General features: G+C 35.9%; 1 protein-coding gene across 5 annotated transcripts in view; it reads right to left on the bottom strand.

Annotated features, from left to right (window-relative positions):
* Positions 1-23,301, bottom strand: part of stard8 (StAR related lipid transfer domain containing 8) — a 78,021-nt gene that overhangs the window by 27,282 nt on the left and 27,438 nt on the right. The window contains exon 1 of one of the 5 annotated variants that reach the window (XM_015351446.2): positions 18,000-18,193. The exons of 3 other annotated variants lie outside the window; for them this stretch is intronic. In XM_015351446.2, the coding sequence (XP_015206932.1) occupies positions 18,000-18,036 (37 nt within the window). In that variant the 5' untranslated portion in view covers positions 18,037-18,193. Of the gene's footprint in view, positions 1-5,828; positions 6,094-17,999; positions 18,194-23,301 lie in introns of those variants that run through there. One more of the 5 variants, XM_015351445.2, reaches the window with a different exon arrangement.

Below are 23,301 nucleotides of genomic sequence, written 5' to 3'. Positions count from 1 at the left end.
CCTCAAGGGGACAGAGATAAAACTCTGGGTGGACCAGTCAACTCCTAACCAAGGGGAAAAGAGCTCCCACACTGGAATGAAAGCAGGAATGAAACTCAGGTTCCTTGAGCAGCAAGGCTGCACTGCTAACAATCATAGTACCTTATTCCTCTAAATTTAAAACACATAATAATTCAGCTTCATTTAAAAAAAACCCATTACATTTTAGATCATTATCACATGAAAAAGCAAGATTGTGGTGCTGCCATGGCTCAAGAACAACCCTATATAATCTCATAAAGCACTAATATTCAGATAAAAATTATAAGTTTATGCTAAAGTCGTATTAATCAACACTTGAACAATACCCATGGTTTATTTTAAAAACAATATTTAGCACTTAAGCATTCTACAGGGCAGGGTAGTGAAGACTGCAAATGATGTAACCAAGTTCAACCAGGATGTATGAGCACCGATAACTGCAGTTATCCAGGTATTCTTTGTGCAGAAGACTCTGGAAACAATTGTGGTTGATATTTAAATATAGTTTATTAAACACAGGTGTTCGTAAATAGCAGTGCTTCAGACACAGGGTGTGAATATTTTTGTTTGCAGCTGGACATATAAAATGTGTTACTACAGCTCAAACCATTGACTCAGAAGACTCTTAAATCCATTAAAGCTTTGATTCTGATTTATTTGGTTACAGGAAGAAAAGGATAATGATGTCCCAGGAGCACCTTCTGCCATTAAGCATAGACTGGAACTCACTACACTCTGTGTGGAAATGCATACAAAGCCTTTTACTGCAATGCAATTGGAAACCTTACATAAAACACAAGTCCCTGTGGATCCATTTACCAAAGTATAGGACAAAATATTTTCAAATTCATTTCTTGTCTTTCTCTGAAAAGAAAAAATCTGAAAAGGCTTTGCAGGAGTACTGCCAGAATGTTGCTTAAACAGAAACTGTGCTCCTCTTTTATATCATTTTAATTAAACTAAAGGAGCTTGCATGACATAAATACGACACAGAGCAAGAAACACCCTCAGAAGGGTTTCAGAGACCTGATAATGGAATTCTATCCATCCAGTTCTCTGCAAATTGTTCTAACCATTTATTTACTAATTGGAATTGCTGTAATTCTCAGGTCCATTAAAAGAATCAAGTCTCTGGTACAGAAATAATGGAATAGATTGTAGGCTCTGAGACATAAAAATATCACTTGCATCCTTAAGATTGTCACTATTCTCCAGAGTTGAAGGGAGATATGGTAACAATTTTGAGTCAAAAGCAAATAACGTGCAAGGCGGCCAGGATATGATTTTGGATATACAACTCACAAAAAATTATCTACTACTTTAATAAAATGTAATTTTACCTTGCCACTTTCACTATCATTATATTTCTCACCTAAAGCTTTATCACTTTTAATGATGTCACTGAAGTTGAATGCAACAGGTAATGAACTGCACCACAAATTTGGAGAGGATATGTACAGATGGATGCAACAGAAATTTGAAATGAAGTAGAGGACATAAAAGCAGGCAAAATATTAATGTTATAGTTAAACAAAAAGGGAGGACACTAAATTGCAATATAGTCATTCAGTTAAGGCAAAAAAAGTTTACTTTTCTCATATATTTAATAAATGAACAATGAATATTAATTTATCCTAAATTGCTCACAGCAGCCTAACCAGCACAAAGTCTCTTCAGACATTTAGGATTAAAACAGGATTTCTGTTCTATATTTTTATATTAAACTTGAAGGTTAAGATTTATTTTTACTTGTTTTCTGTTCTTCCGTTTCGGACTTAAAGGCACAGCTTTTATCACAATGTGTTTGATACAAACTGATACCAAAATGGAAAGTAAAACACAAACAATTATTTAAGAGGGATTATGAAAGACCAACAGCTGGCAAAAGCTATTTCATCTAGTTACTGCCCATTCTCAAAAGAGTGAAACAGAAACATCCAAATGACTCTTATTTACAAACATTAAGCATAACTCAAGTAGTAGAAACTGACAGAAATCAATGAAGGTTGGCTAGATTTGATATTTTTATTAGCTTTCTTAAACAGTTTTTGTGGGATCCTAATGTTAGAATAAGAATTAAATAAAATACACTGCATTGGTTTCTAAGCACCGCTGCCCTGTAGAGAAGCATTGAGACAGTCTGTCTCCAAGGCTTATTTGACTTCAAACAAATTCTGTGAATGTAACGCAGAGGCCCTGCACAAGCTACCATCTGGTTTCCTTAGCTGTGGGCGTCACACCAAGTCCTGGGCCTGCTGGTAGAGACTGTAGAGCAGACTCCAGAGGCTTATAAATGCATCCACTATCAAGCCTCAACAGTCTGTTGGAGCAGCAGGACTGCCTGGATAATCAAGGGTACATGTCACTCACCTGTTACAGCACTATATTAAATGGCAAATTAATACCTGTCTTGATGCTAAATCACCGCAGCCCATGTTGTGATGATACTGACTAGCAGATTGGGATGTAAGAACAATGTAACACAAGTGTTACAAGTATGGGCAAAATACAAAAGCATGTACACATCTGAAACACTTCATCAAACGGGTTTACAACTGTAGGTCATGCAAGGTTTGTAGTCGATTTTTTAAAGGATGCTTCTCTGTTCCTCCCCATTTTTCTGTTAGGGAGACGTTAGTGTACTTATTTTCTCACCCTGCAGTTTTCATTATTCAAAAACAATAATTTTGGGCACCATTTAAAACATTAAAAAAAAACATTGCCTTCAATTTCAGGTTAAAGGGACACAAAAGATTCAAAATTTATAGTAAGCACACCTAGGTAGTGTAAGAGCAATGTACCTTTAGAACCTTTATAAGCCACTAAAATAAACATTCCACGAAATTCTCATATTAAAGCCATGATGAAAGAGCTTAGCAAATACCTCCATTAGGGTAGCTCAATACAAAGGAAGGTTCTTTTGTCTATTTTAATTGCATAAATTCCTTTAAAATGGAAAGGAATATCCTACTGGGGATTAAGAAGCCTATTCTGAGAAAGCCTTATTGTCATACGCTGTAGTTTAGCTTCAGCAGTGTCAAACCGTTGCATAAGACGCCCCTAAGGACTACAGTACCTTAGCTAATCCACAAACAGAAAGGTTGGGTATGAGGAAATCAAAATTCTGGGTCTTCAGACAAACTTGATGACTTGGTAAGGAGCTCTTACACCCCAGGGATTGTTTTAATCAGACAGACAGGACAGAATATGAAGGGGACAGAAGTGACAAGGAGCTAAAAACAGTAGTAAACGTAAATATAGTTACTTGCATTGACAGCAGGAAAACATGTGTTGGAACATGTTTTTTTTTTAAAGTCATACTTCCCTTAGTAAGAAATCCTCCTCTACTTCGTAACTTCATTTTTAGGACAATACTATAATACCCTTATACTCCAGTGTTAATTTTATTATAAGTGGCACTGCTGACATATAGCCTTGTTTAGTACAGAAATACCAAAAGCTTCAGAACAAGAAAAAGAATCCTGAGTGCTCCTGTCAAGGAGGAGGAATTTGACCACCAAGCAAGGATTTCTGGATATCTCCAAGCCTTTGTTTACAACTGTTGTGACTGTATGTAAATTCAGTAGTCTTTATTTCTAAGGGACTGGGGGATAGCGCTGTTTGAAATCCACAGCTGAGAAGCAGATGGTTTGCCAAAACAAAGCAGCTTGGAGCGTGATAATGGGCGACAGGATGGGCACAACAACAAGAAACTTCTTTAAAAACGTTGACACTGTTAAGGTTTTCTGCATATTTTATGGAATACTACTACAACTTATACGCTGATATTTATACAGTATGCAGTATATACAGTACTGTAAGCTAATGAAATTCAAGTTCCCAATTTGTTCTTTCTCCTTCAATGCTATTAAAAGTTGATCTTATTTTAAAGAATAAGACTTTACCCAGATCAAAGGTAACATTATGTTAGTCATTAATGCAGGCCTGTTGTAAACAGAAATTGCACAAACATTACAGTACAAGAAAACAATACATTCATTAAAAATGTAGACTGATGTCGCCATACTCTGTATACTCTCTGCATGAGGTTTTAAAAAACAGTATCATAAAGATCTCGATCTCTGTTTAGAACATTCTATTCTACACCACCTCCCACAACGACATTTTCTTACAACCTGGTTAAAGGCAGCAGATAATTATTGGATGTCAAGACAGCCAGCTAAAACTGCCTGTGGCTAACATAGAGATGACCTCTGTAACTGGTTCCCTCTCCTCTATTTTTAAAGCAAAGAATTACAACTGGCTAAACATCTCAGAGAGAAGTGCAGTTGGATAGAAACTACCAATCCCTGTGTTCTGAAGGCATCTGGCACAAACTTTTCATTGCAATTTCAAATGCATAGGCGTGGCACTGAATTTAGGCTAGGCCACACACCATTATCCCATTTCAGCATCTATTTACAGTTCTCCAGGGCTTAATCTATGTTATTTTTACCATGTGTATTTACAAAACATCTTGAAAAAAATGTACTGGTACTGTATATATATATACATACTCTTCTGCAATACTTATGTGGTGCTCTAAAAGTATTCATACCCTTTCAATTAGTTCCTTAGGACTTTAAAATACCACTTTCTTCAATAAATGAGTACTCAAAATATTTAGCGGTAACAATTGCAGAATTGCAATTAAATGGAGTGTTAATGCAGTAAAACTGCCACTACATACATAAGTCTGCACATAAGTACTGTATAAATATACGATATAAAAATGTGTAACACACTACAGCAGAAGAAAAAAACTTCAATCAACAAGGGAGGAAATGTTCTTTCTACAACATCTATCTCCAGTCAACCATTCCTCTCTTTCTATGTGATGAATAATGGGTATTGTACACACTAGATGTTTGGAAGCTATTGTTTCACACTAATTTCCCAATGGGAGTCCTGTACTGTTACAATGTAGGCTATTGATGTCCTGAAGTTCAAAGCCCACAGTACTGAAGACTTACTGTACATCATTATTTAATTAAAATTCCTCCAAGATTGAACATACATGGCATCACAGAGAAACTACACAGGAGGTCAAAGTTTTTTTTTTACTGGCTCTGGTTGGTCTTTTACTATATTATGCAACATACTGTATTGTACAGCACCAGGTTATTTAACAGTTGAATAAAAATGTGCCATACTATAACTCCCTGAGAGGTTGTAAATTTATAGCTTGAAATACATTTATAAGGGGATATACTTTATATAACAATATATGAATCAAATACAGTTTTTATTTTTTAACAATAGGATATTAATGTAAGAGGTTAAAGTGCATCCAATCATTAACTTAATATCCTATGCAATGCACTTAACTTCAACATCTTCCTCCAGTTGAGAAACAGCCTAAAGCAAAGTCTAATACAAAATTATTATGTGCTGAAAGATGTAGACTTTTTACCTCTTGGTGTCATGTAGGATGCCAATCCAGAATTCCTTTATCAGGAAGAAGATTGTAATAAGATCTGATATTAACTCATTCACATGCCTGATTAAAAAGCAATCATGTAATATCTAGAGAGAAAGGCAATGCAGTATTAAAGCAGCCACAAGTTTAAAGAATTAAAACACAAACAGCGGTTTTCAACAAGTCTTTTCATGAATTTGCAAATGAAACATCAGAAGTACAGTTCCTAGTATAACACTTCACTACACATCTACTCTACTGTCCAAAAAGACAAATTTACAAAAGGCTCTTCTGTCAAAACTTTGTACTTCAAGCGTTTCAAATTCTTAAAATCAGCAGTTATGTATGAGCAACTGTAAACTTATACCCCAAGAAAAACACGTCTTACCATTTTTGCAGAGTAGATTCTGAAGTTTAGTCCTATGGCTCATTGAAAATAATTCATTAACATACAAAAGTACAGCACAGAAAAATTCCCCGACAGATCAAAACTTTGAAAACTCCATCCGAAGAACAGAAAAGAAGAAGAAATCCACACCAAAAACCAACAGGCAAGGGAAAATCAAGTTCCCAAACAGGAGGCTCTAACGTGTGGGATGTGGTGACTGTGTTCCCATCTAAGAGGTACTGTACCAAGCTAATAAAACCTGCCCTTCCTGACCCCATTCATACTCAAAGCCATCTGGTTCCTCATGAACAAATGTCCCACCTCAGAAAACCCCCACCAGCTGGGCTGTACCACTTCCTTGGAATAGTAGGGGGTAGGTCTCCTTCACAACCAAGCAACAAGCTAACTATAGCAGCCCCCAATGTGGATAAGATAAAGGAAATCGAAGGCTGTTTTAATAGGAGTCTACAAAGTCTGATAAAACGGGATTAAAGAACGCAGTCAGCACGCAGTCAAGTATTCACACTGTATATTTGACATTGCAGTATTTTTTTTTTTAAAAGGAATGCTTTGAAATATTAGTGTCACTAACCCAATTTATAAAGACTGGTCTGCATTAGTTTTTTTACATGTACCTCAAAGCACAACAGTCATATTACAAGGCTCTTTTTTTAATGCAAGGACAAAGAAAATAAAATACTCGTCTAGAATACTTTACAAAATGAGACCAAATAAGCAAACCACCCAAGCACATAAAAAGAAATAAGTTTGTCGTGGCCTCTGAAACAGAGGAATAACTTGAACCATTATCAATTTAATCCACCCCAATAAACTTAAAAACGTACTTCCTTCCAGCACGTTTTTACTGCGTGTGGTATATCCTCTCGTCCTGTTCCTCATCACCTTTGCAACCAGGCTTCCCCTCTTGGGTCCAGTGACGGCTATGTCCTACCCAAGAGGCCTAGCAGCCACGATGGAACAATACAACAATGACTGGATTAAAGAAAATAAAGTGTGAATGACTGGCTTTGGTGTTAGCACACACACTATGTACTGTAAAGTCAGTACTCATGTTTCAGACCATACTTGAATGACACTTGAGGAATTACTGTTTATTCCATCTGAAAATGCTCATTGTTAAAGTCAAAATCATTACATTTCAGTTAATTACCTGTATTTGATTCTGGTTAAAATGCTCTATCTACCCCCAAAATTCAAAACGGAACCTTAACTCAGTATCAGGAATGTTTTTTTTTTTACTTTTTTTTCTGAACCATTTTGTATTCCTTTTCAAAAGCCAAAAAAACTTATGTGGAAAAAATGCTTGATGTAAAATAACAGTCCTGAAAACATTATGTAATATCATGCTCTAATGAATAAAATGACAAATAACTTTACTTAATCTGTTTTTGTACTGGACTACAAACATTAAGAGTATTGAGATTATGATGTGTATAATGGAAATAGATGTCATGTTCTGGTATTGTGCATTGTGTACTGAAAAAAAGTCCAAGGTACTGTAATGTGAAATTAAAAAAAAATCCCCACACTGCAAGACAGGAAATTCCTTGCTTAACTGGACAGAAGTCTCAGTGGAAATCCAAATGATTTGGGGGATTCTCTGGATAGAGAAAACAAAATCCCCAAGGACAATATGTAGGGATATACAGTACTGTCAATGTATTTCCTGTGCCTAGAATTGAAAAAAAAAAACAGATTGAAAGTGACATCTGGATTGATATCATATTTAAGATTTTCCAGATTCATGTATTTAAGACCAGATACTTTGTTTTGATCTTATGTTCGTACAAATTAAAGCTTTAAATAAATGCCAGATAATGCTACATAAAAAACAGACTTAGAAACCAACACATTTGGAGAATTCTAAATGTAATAGACTGATGATTTTTGTTGCAAACAAATTAATTTAAAACATTGGATCTACTCAAAGACTGTATTTGAAATTTTAATGTTTAAAAAATATATATTTGATACTCTCCTTTTTTAGTATGTTCTTAACAGTCATAGCACTTCTTTTTAGCTTTTCTTGAACCTTGCCACATTTGTTTTTCCATGATTTAGTTCCATGAATTACTGGAACTAAAAATGATCTTGTTAATTATTAACAAAACTATTTTTCTCCTACTAGAGAATGACCTTGTATACTAAATGTGTGCAGCACAAAGAAGCATATCAAATCTGACAAGTGGGGTTATAAACAATACAGAAAGTATTAATCAATACTGGAAATACCTAATTGGCTTCATAAACACTTTCTACCTCCTTCTCTCTGTGCTGTGCTGCGTGGGTTGTACGAATATTAAATATTAAGTTCCTTTTAACAAGGCAATGAAACAACTTAAACTGTATGGCAGTACAAAGAAGACAAAAAACCCCACAGAGGTTATGCTGGAGGGATTTTAGATTTGATAAAAATGTAAATGGAATTGTCCATAAATGCCACATTTTTTTCTTGCATACAGTTTTATACTCAGCAGCCAAATACATAAAGTCAAACCTACTAAATATCGACTGAGCTAAGTACTATAAATAATCTCTTTGAATTACTCTTTTATTTTCTGCAGACTCTGTCTTTACATGTTGTCCACACGAACATAATTACTTTCTTTTAATGGAACTCCAAACTATGCCTGTTCTTGACTAACTGCAGACATTTTGAGAATTTCCCCTTTCTCCTGATCAGAGCTCTATGAAAATCTTAACCACAATCTTCTATCACGCATCATGTCATCTAATGAATCACTGGGTATTTCTGTAGGATGTTGCACTGCTGCCAGCTGGATGACAGTGGGAGGACAGCACAAAGGGCAAAGTGTTTGCTATTGTTACTGTACAAGAGCAAGCGAACTTTTGAGGAACTCTACTGGAGAGGCTCCAGATATTTTTCTTGTGTAAGTGAGAACTCAGACTGACACACACCCTTTCATTTTAACATCACAAAATCCAAATGTCTACATACATCCACAATAAGTTTAACAAGACCACTATAAAAAGTGAACAAGTGCTTAACAATTAATTACTTTTGAGTTATTTCAGAAAACAACTCACACTTGAATCACAACCACTGGTTAAACTTACCAAACAAAGCATCGTGTTTGCTTTTCAAAATTTAAATTGGGACAAACAGACTGGCAACACACAACAAGTTGTGGTCATTTAAAAAACAAAAATACTACAATGAGAAGCATCTTATTTTAATTTGGCTGATCTAGAATTCTTCACTGTAAAACAAAACCTTCATAGTGCACCATTATAATGGGAGTGGACTGCATATATAGTGCATCTGACACGTCCCTGCATATCTTAAGCTGCATGTTTTACATTCTCAACATTACATCCTATCATGCCAATGTGTTAATGCACCACATTATATGGAACAACAGAATGAAGGATGTGTTGTGTGATAAATATGGACTGGAATCTGATTAATCTGTCTGCACAGAGATATTTCAAAATCGTGGAGAACAATACTAACCCAGAAATTCAGAAATTTCACATGTCCCCCTGCAGACTTCAGCCTTCAGACTTGAACCTGGCTTTGACAAGCAGCTGCAATTAGCCTTGCACGTCACATATGAAAAAGGTTTTTAAGTATTGTGTCCTAAACCTATTAATCAAAAGCACCTTGCACAGCTATACTGTAGTTACCAGACTTACAGAAAGGAAAACAAGGACATTTACTGTAGGTTGCAGGAAAGATGGAAAAGCTGTGGTTTTGTACTCATTTGTTAGAATATCCTTCCCAATACTAAACATCTGCTCTATGGACTGAAAATCCAGATTGTGGGTTTGAAATTAAGAATATTTCATAGTCTTCAGTTCTAAACTGGTCACAAATGTAGGGAATGAAAGTAGACCAATCCCTGTTTTTGCTGGCGATTTCGTTAACCCACTGCAAAGTATGCAGTATTACAAAGCCAAGAGTGTAAAAAAAATTAAAAGGACAGAAAACACCTGCACTTTAAACATTTAGTGTTAGTCCTTATCCAAGATCAAATCCTTTTTTATTTAACAAAGAAGATAAAATACTGTGCAGGTGCAACATTTCAAGGGTTGTTATCCACAGGGACAACTCACTGCACTGCTATTTTCTGGACTGACAAGCAAGTCTGAACCATTAATGAATGGTGGTCCTACAATCAGGATAAGAAAACTATTATAACAACAAAAGCAGGAAAGCTATGGAAACCTTTAGGTAGTGCCTTGTTTTTTTAAGGCTGATTCAGTAACAATTGGAATTGGAAACATGTTTCTTTTTAACCAAAGCCTTCCAATATATATCCAATATCCAATATTTATACATATTCCTTCCAATAAATATCCAATATTTATACATCATAAACAAAACAAAGTAAATAAATGCATTTGCTGCTGCTGCTGAGTCTTATCTGATCCATCTAATGTTCAGCCTGAGCCTGAATATCATAAGAATATTTAAAACTGGATAGAAATAGTTTTTACTAAATGTCAGGACTGTTTAATTTCCCAACTTCCTGTTCTCAGAAAAAAATCTAAAGATCAAAGAAACAGAAAAAAGAAAAATAGATACATTGGGACAAAGGGATTTTATTTATCCAAGTAACTACAAGGATAAACTACAGAACTTTTCAATGAAACGTTTTAAGTTAAGACAACTTTCATTTGTAATTTTTAATCTCAAGAAGTGGCTGCTTAAGTATTGAAAGCAAACTATTTTACACCAGACCATAGTTACACTTTGTATGACATATACTGTACAGTAAAACATTCTGAAGTATATTATTTTATTTTTCATGGTGTACCTGCATACGTAAGAATAACATTAATATTATAATATATCCATATCATGTATCAAATAAATATATTAATTGTTCAGTGGTCACAAAAATAATTCTTCACATTAAAATGTAACCACACCACATATATCATGAAAACCTCAAAGAGCTGTAGTTTTGAAAAAAAAATGCAATTAATATTACAGTACTTTATTATTTTTCTTTTAATACAGCTTCATTTGCACAAAAACTTAGAAAAGATGAAACTTAACTAATGTGATTGAGATTTCCATAGTTTACTATTGCATCCTGATTAACTCCCTATTTCAATGTTGAGAAAATAACCTTTTTGACAAGGTAATCATTTCAAGATGTCTCTGAGTATAGTGTTACAAATATTTTTCATACAATGTCAGAAATGATTTCCCAAGGTAGACCAGAACAGTCTATTCATCCATAATATAGCTGAAAGTAGCTATATACATTCAGTTTGGAACCATGACCATTTCAATAGTCAATGGACAGTAGGTGGCACTTAACCTTATGGAAAATTATATTTAAACTAATACCATAGTACGATGACAAGGGATAATGTGTTGCAGAAGTCACAGTCCTTCAGATGGAACATTAAACTGAAGACCTGACTACTTGGTAATTAAACAGAATTTTGGGATTTAACAGTGGCCTCCCTAAATTCCATCCTTAACTCAATTGGTGAAGCAATTTCTCACTGCCATCTGCTGTGTCCTGGAGCTGCTGGCTCATTATGGCTGCTGTGTGTCACCCACGTGGGTACTGCATTGGGGGCCGGGTTTTGTGATAAAAATCCCATGCAAATGTAAGCAGTTTGTAATTGATACTACAGCATATGCATTTGCCAGCTTACGCCTCTCACCAATCTTTCGTTTTTGTCAAACAAAAAGTAGCTTAAAGCATTACTGGTAGTGTTCATCTCTCTTTATAATAACTCCTAGGCTTTCCAAATGGTCCAAGCAATCAGAATGTATACTATAAAATGTCCAGGAACATAGATAAGACAGGAATCACAGAACAGACCACACATTTTGTTTGTAAGTAACCACAGATTTTAGGACATATCTGTTTATAGGGTCTGCTATTGTGAAACAGGCATTAAAATTGCCAGACAATATTTCACAGGTTTAAAAATTCCCACACGGTACAGATTTTAGTTCCCATTATGGTGTGGAGTTAATGATCATTTCCTTTTCTAAAAAAGTTAGAAATTGCTTCAAAGGACAGTTCCTCTTGTTTTTGCATACAAAAGACTAATGTCAAGTCACAAGTGTTCTGTATTTCATAACAGAAGCTATTACTTCACCTAAATTGCTCTGTTCTGGATAACATATTGAGTCTTGAGAAGAAACAAATAAGCAGGTAAATAAAAATTATCATTTCAGATTAATTTAATAGTTACATCAACATTTTTGCTGATGCTAAACAATAGTAGTTCACAAAACTAAAGTGTTGCTAGTAGGAACAATGAATATTAATCTTGTAAGTATATTAATACTTACAATTACACCACATATCCATCTAGTTTAGACATACCTGCTACAATAAGAAGCACAGCTGCATATGTCTTGATAAAAGGTAAAAGGATGAGTGCACAAGTGTTTTAGGAGGGTCGGATTAGCTCTGGCCTCAGAAAATCCAGTGGGTGTCCACATTTGAGAAATGTTAGTCTACAACATGACATACTTCAAAACAAACCAATATTTGCCATTTGTATATTTTATACTGTTAATACAAAGGATGAAAGAGATTAAGAATATAGATTTAATAACTTTTAGCCCAAAACCTTTTACCATTTTAATATTTGTTTTACTCCAGTGATTAATATATGGAGATAATTTGTACTATTACAATCAAGGACATTAAAACAAAGCTTGCCTTCAGGAAACAATATTGGCATTTGACTAGACTGTGATATTTCAAATCCCTCATTTTTATTATATCAGTGTATCCAGCTGTTAGATTATGAATACAAATTAAATTTTGAAGACAAAGCAATAAACATTACTTCTAAAATATGGTCTGTTTTTTAGGTTGCTTAGTGTATTGATGTCCACACAATGCTACAGTATATAAATATGAAAACAGATTTGTTGTGTTATGTATAATCACAAAACACATACAGTATGAATGAAGTGAAAAAGTATGTCACAAGCTTAATTAAAATGGTTAATGTTGTTCATGTTCTGGAATGTTGCATTCTATACAGCTGGAAAGAAAATCTGTTCCATCAAACCCAATTTTTAACTCGGTGTATACAATGCCAGTGGTATATCAAATTCAATTCCTTGTTTTAACCCTCTGATAGCTGAAGAAAGCTCCCTCTTAAATGAACAATACTGTACTATGAATGGCATGGATCGTATATCTTATTCCCAGAAAACCTGTATTAGATAAAGTAATCAGAGAATAAATGGATGCAAATATCGTATAGATTAGTACTTTGTTCATTTTTCTGCAGCTCTCGTTAAGCCATCTTAAGAAATACAAACATCACTGTGCTATAAGAGGTGCTATTTCTCTGATGTAACATTAAACTTTTTAGGTTCTGAGGACTTGGTCATAGACGTTTGTTAAGGAATAGAGATGTTAACTCTGGTGTCCTGTCTAAGGCTCACTTTGGTCTGCTGGGCTACTATGGTTGCCATGCGTCAGCCAGATGAATGTTGTATTTAAGTGGGGGAAGAAATGAGTCTCCACCTAAACGTGAAACCATTATTATTATTATTATACTTATTATTACTATTATGGTAATGAAAAAGACCTTCAGTAGTTTGAAGTTGTTAAATTAAACAGATATATTTGCTGAGGTATTAAATATCACCCTTTACTTCCAAAGTTGTTTCATGGGTAAACCATCTCCTAGGAAACAACATAGCTTCTGACCTCTTAAAAGGTTTTCATTTTAAATTGAGTGAGTTTGAAAAACGATGACCTAATGATAGCTCTTCTGAGTGCTTTGACAGCTAAAGTGTTGAGTTGAGTGTTGAGCTAAAGTTGAGATACTGTATTTCTGATTTCATCGTGGGCTGTGTCATGTCCACCTGCGACTGAGATCCCACAAGAAGTGGCACAAAGCAGACCAGCCAGACCTACAGTAGGGTTGGATATGCCACAGCAGTGGTGCATCTTGGAAATGATGAGCATCTCTGAGCACAAAGTGTTATCAGTGAGAGTAACATCAACCTTCTGCTTGGTGTTTATTGTCCTGTCTGTCACCATGTTGCTCACAAAAGGCTAAATAGTGAGCAACTTGACAAAACGGGCTGTTAGAGAAAAGAGTTTACGATCCTCGTTCCCCCCACATAACCCCCCATCCTGATTCCTCTGTGTCCAGCAGGGATTGTTAGAGATGAGACCAGCAGTCAGCAAATCCAAACTGAAAAAGACCACAATTTAGAGCAATACTTGGTAATATTCCATTAAAAAATAAATGCTTATCTATACCTAAATTAAATATATATACTGAATTTGCTGAGGCATTAAATATCATCTTTTACTTCCAAAGTTGTTTTGTAGGTGAACTGTCTCCTAGGAAACGGCATAGCTTCTGACCTCTGAAAAGGTATTCATTTTAAAATCGACAGTACATCCAGTTTTCAAACACTAAATGAATTGAGATTAAGTTCTTAATATAATCCTACCTCACACGCTGTATACCTGCTTCACTGGCAAAATGATTTTGACCCACCCCTGCAAGCTCAGAATATGTTGAAAGGCTTGCTCAATGTTTAAGCCCTGGCTGATCCCTAGGAACATGTTAGATCAGCGCAATTTTGAAAAAAAAAAACAACTGTTTTGCACAGTGCTTGAGGAAAATGGTAAGAACAGTGTTTTTTTACTCACTTTGCTGCACACACAGCGCACCTATGAAGGTGACAAACTGCAAAATCTAAACCTTAGCCCAAGCCCAAAACTACGTTAAAGCAAGAAATTGCAATATAAAGAGGAAAATAAATCTTCATTTTTATTTGTTCACTATAAATGCAGTACATGCGTCAAATGATACTACTGTTAGCTCAAAAGATAGGAAAGGTTACTTTCTGTGGAGTACCCTTCTGTTCTGTGGAGCCATTAATAACCAAACACAATGAATAAAAGAATTCCTAAGCAGCGGGGGATAATCCTCAGCCTTTAGTCTTACCAGCCGCTCTTCCAAAGAGGCTGAATAAATCCCTTCAAGTGACTTTTTAATTTAGTTTTAATCTCCACATGGGTTCAAGGACTTATTCACCAGGTCTCCGCACCTGAGTATATGCTGCAATCAGTGGCCACTTTTATTCCTATTGATAGCAGATATAAAAATGACACCATGTTGCATGAAAAGAACAGAAGTGGCTGTTTCGGAGATAAATGTGCACAAAATCAGGTCAGGAAGGCAGATCGCCACAGTTAATCTCCTGACCCTTGGCAAACAGATGCGATACACTCCCGCTGGTCTCCTCAAGTTAGGAGCAACACTTCACTATGATTACACTTTATGCAAATATGGGGTATGTTCTAATAAATAGTAAGATGTGAACCACTTTATAGTAAAGGCAGAGCCCTCAAGAAAACAGTATTTGTATTGTATTAAATTAAATGATTTTTTTTAGATTATTAAACTTCACTGTAAAGCGATGTACACTTTCACCTGTAAATGTAAATGAAATGCTATGACAATGTCTGTTATAAAATGCATGTTGTTTCTAGACACATTTAACAAAATATCTTATAGTAAGTAAGGAAAAACAGTGGAATAAAGGACAGAATCCCTATTGACCTATTCTGCATTACAACTATCACAGTTACAGTACATTATGAGTTGACCTTTCCTCTCAATAATAACAAACTTTATTTTATATAGCGCCTTTAAAAGTAGCTTCTCAGAGCACTTTATAGTAAGAAAAAAAACAATGATAGGAGATGAAAAGTTAATGCAATAAAAAACAAGGGTTCAGAGTGCAGGAGAAGATGCAAAGGGGAAAACAAAGACATCAATTACGCAAAAGCCCTTCTGAAGAAGAAGTTTTGGAATCTGGGCTTGAAAACGCTTAGGGAAGGTGACTTTCTGATAACTCCAGGGATAGAATTCCAGCACTATGGAGCACAGTAAGAGAAGGCAAAGCTACCCATAGTAAGTAGACGAGCTTGGGGGACAGAGAGGATTTCTGAGTCAGACAAATGGTGGTTGTGAAGTGGAGAGTAGAAAGACAATAAATCAGAAAATTACTAATGTGCCAAACCATGTAGAGCCTTATAGGAGAGCATAAGGATTTTGATGTCGACTCAATACCTAACAGGAAGCCAAGAAGTCTTAATACAGAATCTTTAATGTTTGGAATGCTATTTAGGATTAAGATACTAAGATACCAAAACAAAAACACAGCTGACTAAAGCAACATTGTTAAAACCAAGATCATTTAGTATTATAATACTTTATGTATTAAGTGGCAGCAAACTGAAATTATTCCATGATGAGCATTGAAATACCTTGTTGCTTACTGCAGTTAGCATTTAAGAAAGTATTGCTAATTGTATATCTGTACAAGACTAGGTATGTTATTGAAAGCAGGGGCTGAATGTTGAATACATGACATCTTGACTCAGAAAATGATCTTTCTTCTGATCCAGCATCATTCAAACTCACATATAGTTTCAGTCAAGGACAGTTCATATTCAACTGAGAACTGTGTAATAAAAGAAGGAAATGCCCAGTCCTGTCAACATTGGAGGTAATCAAAGCAAATGAAATTTACCAAAGCAAACAAAATGTTTAGACACATAATTATGTACTGTGACATCATACATCCATAAAATATGCATACTGTATACTCATTAACTGAAAAAGGACAAAAGGTTGACACCAACTTTGAAACTGATTAAAAATCCCATTCAGAAAAAAAATGACTACCACTGTACAAATATGCCACATACACTTAACAAATGCTTCAATGATTCACAGTTACCGTGGTTCCTGAAGCTCATCTGACATACAATATTAAAATATAAAAAGTCTGAGCTTGAAAAATTATATTGAAAAGCCCCACATAACATTCTCAGTTTTAGTTAATGGAAAACTATTAAAGCCAGACCTCTTTCCAATGAAACTGTTTCTGCTAATGATTAACTGGAAGTTATCCTTGTCTTTCCAAGAATTTACCCTTGTGACATGTGAGTTAAATAACTTAAAGTGAAAAGGTGAGGAACAGCACAATTGGAAAAAGAAACGAAACCTGACAATCTGTGAATTTAGCAATAATACAAGAGCATTTAATGTTCCACTCTTTCTTTTTAATCTCAGCCAACAGACATGTCAATGAATTTGAAAAGCCCTAGTACAGAAGAAACATACAGTACAGTTTAATCTTGTGCTTAAATGTATGTTCTTATATTATCTCCAGACCAAAAACTGTTAATATACATTATAAACGTATTCTGGATGACTGAAAATTGTCCCTGCCTGTGTTACTATAAGTGTAAAGTTGTCAATAGCACCTAGCCACACTTACAACATTACAGTATGTGTTTTCTGATACATTCTAATTGATTACTATGTAATTATGCCATATTTTCATTTAAAACATGGATTATGTCTACTTTTTACATAGGTCTATTCTGTCCTATGACAGATAAAATACAATTGCTCTATTTTAATTTAAAATATTTAGTGAAAAAATGAAGAAAAAAACTTACACTACTCCGAAACCGAATTTTAACATCACAAACAAAAGACAAATCAGAGTCAAATAACTCTTTTAATTAAATATAGGGCATTTTAGACTTGTAATACTCCTATAGACTTCTAGGCTTAAAAACTGTAACCCATCAGGGCAGATACATGACTAGAAAATTAACAAAAGTATTCAAAAATGGGCTTTACATAATGCAACTGTTCATTTTGGTTTATTAATCAGTGTGTTCTAATCAATGGTCTGTTGATAATTAATTCTTAACCAAAATGACACCTGAAGAAGGCTCCACGGCCAAAATGTTGTGTTTTCTTTCTTCTCTTTTCAGCATGGAATAAACCTATTACTTGTTCCTTTGTAACTTCTTAAATTCAGTTCCCTTCAATCCAAACGCAGACAAGTAGAAGTGAGAATAAAATTATTCAGCTAGGTACTTTAATAACACCTACAATAACAATATTCTATCATTCCTGCAAATAATGTGATAATTACATTTTCAGACTGCACTCTTTGCCAACATTATCAGCAACACCAAAAAATGTTCTTTGAACAATATGAGAAAATCTCTAAATTTCTCTACACTGCAACAAAATTTACAAGCTACAAAAGTTCAATCTAAAATGTCACTAAGTCTCGATCCTTCAGTCACTAAAATGAGAAGAGCTGAACTTAAGCCCAGTGTAGAATTTTACCTTGAGAAACAGTCAAGTTTCTTTGTGGGCTCTTCATGAAGTCTCCTGGTCTTTAAAATGTATTCCGCAAAGTTAAGGGAAGAAAACTAACCGATGGCTATAACCCTGACGTTTTTCTTGTCAGTGTTTACGGTTTCTATATCTTTACTGCCAGCTAAGCTTTTCTCATAGCATAGCTGTTGTCACTAAGTCATTGGCACCTCTCAACTGAGGAGCAGGTAACTCTGCATGCTGTTTGACTTATGGTTGTGTCCCACCTCTTTTTCAGTAAAAGACCAATGGGATTTCACTTTTTTTTCCAGATGCCTCTCTCTCTCCCCTGGAATTTCATTACAGGAAAAGCTGCTCCAAACTTCCCTTCCTATGCGCAATGTTTTTTCCACAAGTCAATATAGCTCAAAAGCTGCTGCCAAGAAAGAGGGGGTTGGCTAAAACGGATCCCCATTAATTACTGTTAACAGACTATTTTAATTATTATTTCAATGTTAGTTTTCACAAAGCTATGTCACACACTGTTATTTTTAACAAAGCTAAGCATTAGGTCTTCTTCAGCATCAAAACGGAAATATGAAACAGAGGACGCACGTCTTTACACAAAGACTTGTAGGAGTCTGGAACAAGCTGCCCAGCTCTGTGGTTGCAAACTTATGTCCTCATATTTTATCCAACCAGGACAATAAAATAACATTCCAAACTACATGCAGCATGGAAAGAACTACTTTTCAAGTAGTTTTAGTAGTTACTTCTCCAAAGGACTGTAATAATAAAATATACTGTGCAATGTACTATCATTTTGAAGGGAAAGAACTGTTTTGCAGACATACACGTGACTTATCATTATGGTTATAGATCAGTTTTAAATCCATCACTGTAGTTTAACAAATGATACTAGACTGATATAACTATAACTATTAAAAATTAGCTAAATCTGACCATCCAACTCATAATAGTTGTATCCAACACATGGTTGCAGGGGAGCCAAACAATGCACAAGGCAGGATGCCTTTCCATTACCAGGCACACACACAGATACAGGCCAACATTTCCAGATGCCAATTAACCTACCAGTATGTTTTTGGACTACATGAGGAACCCAGAGCCAAAAGCCCACACAAACCAGACTCCACACAGTTAGCACCCCAGATCTGGAATTCAGGCCAGGGCCCTAGCAATGCAAAAACTAACTGAAAAAAATCTTGAATACAATTAAAAAACACATTCAAATCACATTTCCAAAGTGTGTTGAGAAGTTATAAGTAAGTCAAGAAATCAAGCCATGTCTTTACCAACGCTTGTTTCTCACATTTATGAAAGGAATTTCTAGGTTGACACTGACAAAATATTTTTTGTTATATCAAAAAAATACAACATCCTGCCAGTATTAAGGTCTATTTTAATTATTTTTAAAAAAATTTTGGCATTTCATGCATTCTTGCTGGTAGAAGGTGATAAGAGGTTACCAAGGTTACAAAGAGGAAAGGGACACAACTAGTGCTACAGAATTCATCAGGATTGAAAGATCCACAAACATTCTAATCATGACAGCAATCTGTCCTACACAAAACAGGATGCCGTCCCTTTTAGGTGTCACAAGAATTTCAGCCTGTTGCTCACAGAGTACCCACTGCTATGCATGTCATGAAGCTGAATGTTATTCATATCCTTGACATAATGTCACTGAAACTTGGTTTTCGCAAAAAGAAATATATGTGCAAATCCCGTATTTGTTGCAGAACTCAGTATCAGTACTGGAGATTGCAAAAACAAATCTGTCCAACATAACTACTGAATTTTCTAAACATAAAATATTCACAATTTCCACCTATGTAGACTGTATTTCGTTGATCCTCCTTTAGCTTTGACAACATTGAGAAGGCGATTCCTGGAGAATTTTCTCACCGGGAATTGGAACTTCTCATCTTCATTCACAATACATGTCTGGCTTTTGTGAACTCCTCTGTGCCCTTCCTACCACACATGTTCTATTAGACTAAGGTCTGGAGTCTGTGATAGTGAATCAAGGAACATTGATTTTATTTTCCCTTAACCATTTGGCAGCTGACTTGATGGTGTGCTCCAAATCTGGATATGGCATTGCGTGCCAAACCTGCTGGCAAGTCATTTGAGACCAAGCCTGAGCTTCTCAGCAGACGAAACTAGTCCTTTGAATAAAATATGCCAACAGACTTTTAGAATTCATCTTTCTTCAATTCTACCAAGGGAGCCAGGACTGTTGAATACAAAACACTCCTAAAGCAGAATCAATTCATTTGTATTTGCTACAGAACATATGACATTCTTTTTCAACAGGACAACCTTTCACAACCAATCACAACCAATAGTATAATTTACTAATTATACCTCTGGTGACACTGTCTAAAAACAGTCTGGATTTCTTCCAACCACATTTGGTCACATTTGACTCGGGAGTCTATTTGTCTCTGTTTGGCAGCTTCTTGTCTTCGTGTCTTTTCTGTTACCTTAGAATAGACCCATCAGTTTCCTGATGATGCCAGAGCTTTTTATTTTTAAGATTTCCTATTTCTGCCCTTAGGTGTGAATTATCTTCCTAAACCACTTTTCTGACAGCATACTTCGGTAAACCTTTCTTGTGTCCTTAATTTACTGGATGTAAAACCGATAATCTTGCAGTCATGCTTTTGTTTATAGTGCACACATACAGGTTTTTTGCTAACAACTATTTTCAATGACTATGTAACAAGGAGAGCAATACATTGTGAGCCATATATATACAGCATGTGTGTTAGGGAGGTTTTCTCCACTTTTGCTAAACTTGTTAAAGGCAAAAAAGAAATCAGACATAGCCCATCTTACACTTGCATACCAACACCCACCAGAAAGAGTCAAGGGGCTGATTTAATAGAAAGATAGTGTTTGATTTCAGTCAATGAACAACAACGTGTTCTGTCTTGTACTCTGGAGCACTGAGAAAGAGCTGCTTTCACACAGGCCCTTTAAAATAGCAGCAGGGAACCTCCTTAGAAACTGAGGCTGTAAAACACCTCTAAACTAGTGACTGTGTCTAGGGTTCATTAAAGTCTTTGTGGCAAATTAACAACAAAGGGCAGGGAGCAACATGCAATGTGTTTCCTTCAGGCAGAAAGAAAACGATTTTAGACATGATTAAAGTAGCAGACTTTTTTTTCACCCCAAAAAATAATTGTAAGCGTACTTTACATAGTGTGCAGGGTTCTTTTAGGTTCAATTCAGGCTTAACTGTGCTTCTCTAAAAACATGAACACATTTCTCATGTCCTGAAAAGCCTGCACTGGCTCTAACAGGAATAACTTTAAAATTCTCTTGTTGACCTTCTAGGCACTTGTGTACCTCCAAGAATTATTATCCCCATACTTCCCAGTTTGCTCACTTCATTCAGCATGGCTGAATGGTAACATACTTCACGAAGTATGTTAGGGTACTGAGCCTTTTCAGCGGTAGTGGGTGATAGTATTGATTAATACATTTCAATTAATCAGCATTCAAAACTACTGTAAGTTCTGTCCATCCATTATATGAAAGCCACATATTATTTTAAATAAAAGTCAGTGCATACATAAGCCCACACAGTCACATCATATACACAATGTTAGAGACACTAAAACTATCCAATGTGACTTTGGAAAGTGGGAGGAAAGCTGAGCTCTTCGGGAAAAATTATCCGGAACTTGGAGAGAACAATAAAACTGTATGAGGCATTCTTCTTTGGAACTGAAGCCAAGGTCCAAGATACAGTACCATTCACAACTGTTCTCCAGGGTTTACTGATGTCTTTACAATACTTCCGTACACATTCTTATTATACCATGTTAGAGGGTGTCCAGTTTGCGGTGCTTTCATTAGTCGTTTAATTGCAGTTAATTGCCTACAACTTGATGGATAGCATCATATGAAAATTTAAAAGTGTTCTTATACAGAAAAATTCCCAGATCTCGGGTCTTTCCAACTGTGAAAGTCTGGTTTAAGAAAAGCTCCCACACTGATAAAAAAAATTGCAACGTGAATTTGTTTTGCATCCCAGATACGCAAAACTGACCACAGAACTGTTTTTATTTCCTTAATTTATACTTCCTAAATAAATATATACTGTATAACCCTTTATGTACAGTGCAGTGTGTAACCATAGAAACTATGAGCCTGTGTGTGACCCTGAAGTTAAAGAGGGGGGAAATAAAAATGGAAAATATGCAAGGAGGCCAGTGCTATATTTCTGACCAAACCGCACTCCCTGGGAAGAACAGCTCATGCTTTGCAACCATGTAATAGCCTGGGACCAGAGATTCCATTAATCACAATGGAGAAATCAGAATGGCATCAAATCATCACTCCCACTTAGTTTTTTTTTTTCTTTCTGTAGTACAGTAACTAACAAAACAAAAACATTGGTCAACTCTTGCAAGTACACATCCACCACCACACTCATTCAAGGCCCCTCAGGACAATTCGGGATCACCCAGACAGCATCTTGTACCTCCAGCAAACTTATGTACTGTATCTCTTGCAGTAAATGCCCAGCCATCTACATTGGAGAAACAGGAAGGAGACTCGGAGACCGCTTCAGAGAACACGTCAGGGCTGTGAAGATTAAAGATCTCTCCAAGCCCATTGTTTCTCATTTCACATCTGACGGCCACGACCACTCTAATCTCTCCGTCTGTGTTCTCAAAGACAGTTTTCCGAACTCATACATCAGAAAGACCACCGAAACCAAAATTATTCTGTAGCTAGGATCACACATTCTCCCCTCTCTTAACGACAGACTACTGTTCTTTTAAATTCTCTCCATTCATTGGAAGTTTCATTTCACACCTCTCTTTCACACCACCTGCACCCATTCTGACTCCACACCTCTTGATTGGCCTCTCTTTCTGTCCTCTGTTCCCGCCTCTCACTCCTCCTCCCTCCCAACCTTTGTTCTCCCGCTACGTTACCTTTGCCTACTGCCCTGTCTCTCTCACACCTGAAGAAGGCTCCACGGCCGAAACGTGTTCTCTTTCTTCTTTTTTTCAGCATGGAATAAAGCTATTACTTGTTCCTTTGCAGCCTCGCATGCTGACGCAGCTACCTACCTGAACTACTCTTGTATTATATGCCTGCTTTTAACTTTCTAAGTGATCCTTTGAACACTAAATTTAACAATAAAAGTAATATTAAGAAGTAAGGGCTGCACAGTGGCACAGTGGTTAGCTCTGCTGTATTGCGGTGCTGAGGCACTGATTCAATTCCCCAGCTGCTGTCGGCATGGAGTATGTATCTTCGCCACATGTTCGCATAGGTTTCCTCC

Source organism: Lepisosteus oculatus, chromosome 8, assembly GCF_040954835.1.
Source record: "Lepisosteus oculatus isolate fLepOcu1 chromosome 8, fLepOcu1.hap2, whole genome shotgun sequence".
NCBI classification, from domain to species: Eukaryota; Metazoa; Chordata; class Actinopteri; order Semionotiformes; family Lepisosteidae; genus Lepisosteus; species Lepisosteus oculatus.
The sequence above is the reverse complement of the archived record's forward strand: the minus strand, read 5'-3'. Positions and strand labels throughout refer to the sequence as shown.